The following is a 4,005-nucleotide window of genomic DNA, read 5'->3' on the forward strand; positions in this document are numbered from 1 at the left end:
AGACATATAATACAAAAGGCTACTCTCCACAGGCTACTAATAAAACATATCAACCTCAGTTAAAGGGCTACTCTTCAGGCTGCTATTCAAACATATCAACCTCAGTTCCGATTAAACATTTGCCCTGATTACATATTTCATTACTCAACCGACAGTATGGCATGGAGGGACAGGATTACATTTGCATACAGGGATTACTCTGAGCGTTGTTAAGGTTATGGTAAATAGTAGCATGGTCTACTCTCTGGAGAAGCAGGCTAGACCACTCAGATTCACAGTGGTGCAGCAGGAGTTCCTGAATGTCTGGAGCATGACGTCATTATGGCCTTGGGTTGAGACAGGGGATGGCGCGGAGGGATGTGTTTAGTTCCAGAGAAGACGCAACAGCACAGGCACAGCGACTAACAGGTAGCAGACACCTCCGCTTGGTCGGGTGGCGTGGCCTGATAAGTTACAGTTGTCAGAGTAGCAGCAGTGAACTTTGACCCCCGGAGCCCTGTAACCCTGGCTGTTGGCCTGACTACAGAAGGACTTGTAGGAACATGACTTCATCACTCCACCTGGAAAGGATAAAGAGAAAGAGAGAGAGAGAGAGAGAGAGAAGATGAGAGGAGAAAAGTGTATAGTGAGCTATTGAGAAACCCCCCTGACCGTGTGGATATTGTAATTAAAGTATTAGGGTGCTTAGACCCCCACCCCACATCCACCCCCACCCCAGCAGCAACAGACCCCCCACTACAGCCCCTGAGCTGGGGCCAGACAGGGCAGTCTGTCAGCCCCCATCTCCCTCCCAAAACCACTTCCTCCTCAGTCTCCTCTGTCTGACTCACATACGATCAACCGCACATGCACACACACACACACACACACACACACACACACACACACACACACACACACACACAAACGTTCTTACATGCAAACAGATGTATATGCACACACACACACAGCTGCAAGCATACACACAAATATCCATGTACACATACATATACACATGCACAGAGACACACACATTTCTTTATACATACAATCACCCCTACTAATACACACATGAAATCAACCCCCCCCCCCCCACACACACACACACACACGCACACGCACATACACACACACACACACACAAACACACACACAAACACAAAATAGTTGTAGTAAAACCAGATCTCACTGCCATGACCGCGCACCACGGCGCATGCGTCCGAATAGTCTGGACATGATTTGGAGCCCTGGCGGTTGCAGTCGTCATCAGTGGAGCCCATACAGGTGTAGCATTGCAGAGCCTCACCTGCAGAACAGAGGCAAGTACAGGTTGGAGTGAGACACACCGCAAACAAGGACAGCAAAGAACAATACATACCTCTTTGTGTGTGACCACCACTGAATTTAAAACTAAGTAAACAGAGGGAACACCTTTAAATGCACATTAGATCCACGTTGTTGTAGTACATATACTATGTATGTTTGTATGTATGTATATGTAGTTTGCATGAATATTTCCAATTTATACCTTTTAGACATAGGATTATGCTAAACAAATTGATGATATATGAACATTTTAGTTCTTGAGCTTTGAGCCTGCCATTTTATATTTTTCTTCACATGTGGCCATATTTAGATAGTGGAGTGCTTTGAAGTCTTTGACACATGAATATCAATGTTTTCATACTTACTGCTAAATGACATTCTTTTGTAAAGGTAAGGTCTCATTATAAAGTCACAGCGCAGTAACATATGATATCAGCAGCTTCCTACTCTCAACTCAGTATCCACTCTTTGATGTACCTGAGGTCAGGTACCTGTCACATGCTAACAACTCGATTCAGAGAAGCAATGCAGACAGGATGAGATACAACTTTTTGAGACTGCAAGTCAGTCAGTCCAAGAATAGTGTCTGTCTGTTATATCTGTGAGACGCTGTCACATTCACAAATGTCAACAGACGTCACCGAACAAACAACAAGTCTGTTTAACTCTCTAGAACAGCAGGGCAGGCTTTGGGAGTTCTTTATGAAAGAGACACAGGAACACTTTTCCTGATCCAGTGGAGGAAGGATACACGACAGCAGAAGATGAGTGGGAACCGATATAACCCTGAGGCAGATAGGATTCAGACCCCGTGCTGGGACTCAGGAGCTCCTTTAAATCCAAACACGTCAGATGGAAATAGGACTGTCCTGTCTGCAGCACCACGCCGCGCCTCTCAAAACATGCTCTCTGAACACATCTCAACTCGGCTCAACCTGAGCTCAGCTACACAAATATGTCATGCAACCATGGCAACCATCGACATGGCAACAGATGTTTCTTTTTTAAGGAGCATCAACATTTTTTGATGCAGCTTATTTGACACTGACAACATCAACAGGAAACAAAAACTAGTCTTCAAACCTTAAAACTAGTCTTCAAACCTTAAAACTAGTCTTTAAACCTTATAACCTTTAAACTAGTCTTCAAACCTTTACAACTTAAGTTTAACGTTTAGAGCTGGCGGAGTGAATCTGTGAATCTATTTCTATGGGTTACATCCAAGTGACACACTTCTTGCAAAGGCCAATCCCAATCCCTCTGACAACACCCAAGCCTTGACCATGTGCTATTTATCATTAGCTTAAAGACTTATTAGGAGATTAACCAGGGAGATCACCTGCCAGTAAAGTGATGATTACAGACTCAAATAAAACGACAAAGCAAAGACAAGCAAAGAAAAGGAATTATGATCATGGTACAGAATAAAACATGAATGGATTTTACTTTCATAAAAAGTGATTATACTAGTTGAGAACGCCAGAGAATGTTCAGGATTGTCTGAGTGGCATCCCATAATCTGTTCCCTGTTTAGACCATATGGTGTTTCTCTTTAGCACACACACAGACAGCAGATACAGAATTAAGTGCATCCATCAGACCGATCATATGTATTCACTGTGTTCACTGGCAAGCTCTCAAATCTAATTACGTTTCCTCTCAGTGCACTAATATCAACATACTGAATACGAACAGTTCATGGCATCTTAGGCCCAAACTATCTCTTGACACTCACAGGCACAGCATGCATGTGTTTCAAACTGCACAACAACTATAGCATCAACTTTGTCCAACCAACCTTCAGCTACCTCCAAACAGAACAGACCCAGAACTGAAAGGGTTGTAGGGCCTAAACATGACGATCCATCCTAAGAATGGACACAGACACTGAAACATGATGACCGGTCACACGAGTGGACACAGACCGAGACAGAGAGTGGACACAGACCGAGACAGAGAGTGTACACATACAGAGACAGAGAGTGTACACCACATCGCTGCCAATACCTCACCAAGAAAAACTCAAGTAAGGGGGTAAAGGTCAAAATGTGGAAATAGGGTCAACACTTGGAGGCACAGAGGCAGGGAAGAGAAACACACACACACACACACACACACACACACACACACACACACACACACACACACACACACACACACACACACACACACAAACTTCTATTGCAAAAGCAAAGTTTATGACTTATGAGAGACAGACAACAACAGAAAAGCAGCTTGAGAAGTTCCTATATATAACAAGAAAGAGCAGCTTGAGAAGTTCCTATATATAACAAGAAAGAGCAGCTTGAGGAGTTTCATATATATAACAGTAGAGAGCAGCTTGAGGAGTTTCATATATACAGTATAACAAGAGAGAGAGTCATCCTTACTGTGATGAGCCAGGAGGGCGATGAGGGTCCCTAGCAGCACGCAGCAGTGGGCAGCTCTCATGGTGCTGGTGGTCTTTGGCTGTGGTGATCGCACAATGAAAAGAAGATTGTTTGCTCCTTAAACCCCCTGATCTTAATCCACACTATCACAGTGCTAATGCCATGAGCTAGCATGGACAGAAAGATTAGCAACCTCCTCCACCACCGTGGCCTGTGGCACGTCTTTTCTTAGGACATGAGCGTGGCCTCGTCACTTGGACCAATCAGAGGAAGGAAGCAAGGGCTCATGTGAGGCTCCGCCCTCTACAGT

At 44.3% G+C, this 4,005-nt stretch overlaps 1 protein-coding gene across 1 annotated transcript; it reads right to left on the reverse strand.

Annotated features, from left to right (window-relative positions):
* Positions 1–363: 363 nt before the first annotated feature.
* Positions 364–3,756, reverse strand: ly6pge (lymphocyte antigen 6 family member pge; the record flags this gene model as incomplete). The annotated part of the gene is made up of 3 exons (XM_080848383.1): positions 364–560; positions 1,169–1,285; positions 3,696–3,756. 3 exons carry the CDS (start codon positions 3,754–3,756, stop codon positions 364–366), a joined length of 375 nt encoding a protein of 124 aa, XP_080704509.1.
* Between the last annotated feature and the right edge of the window lie 249 nt (positions 3,757–4,005).

This window comes from Sprattus sprattus (genome assembly GCF_963457725.1).
Source record: "Sprattus sprattus genome assembly, chromosome: 12".
Taxonomy (NCBI): domain Eukaryota; kingdom Metazoa; phylum Chordata; class Actinopteri; order Clupeiformes; family Clupeidae; genus Sprattus; species Sprattus sprattus.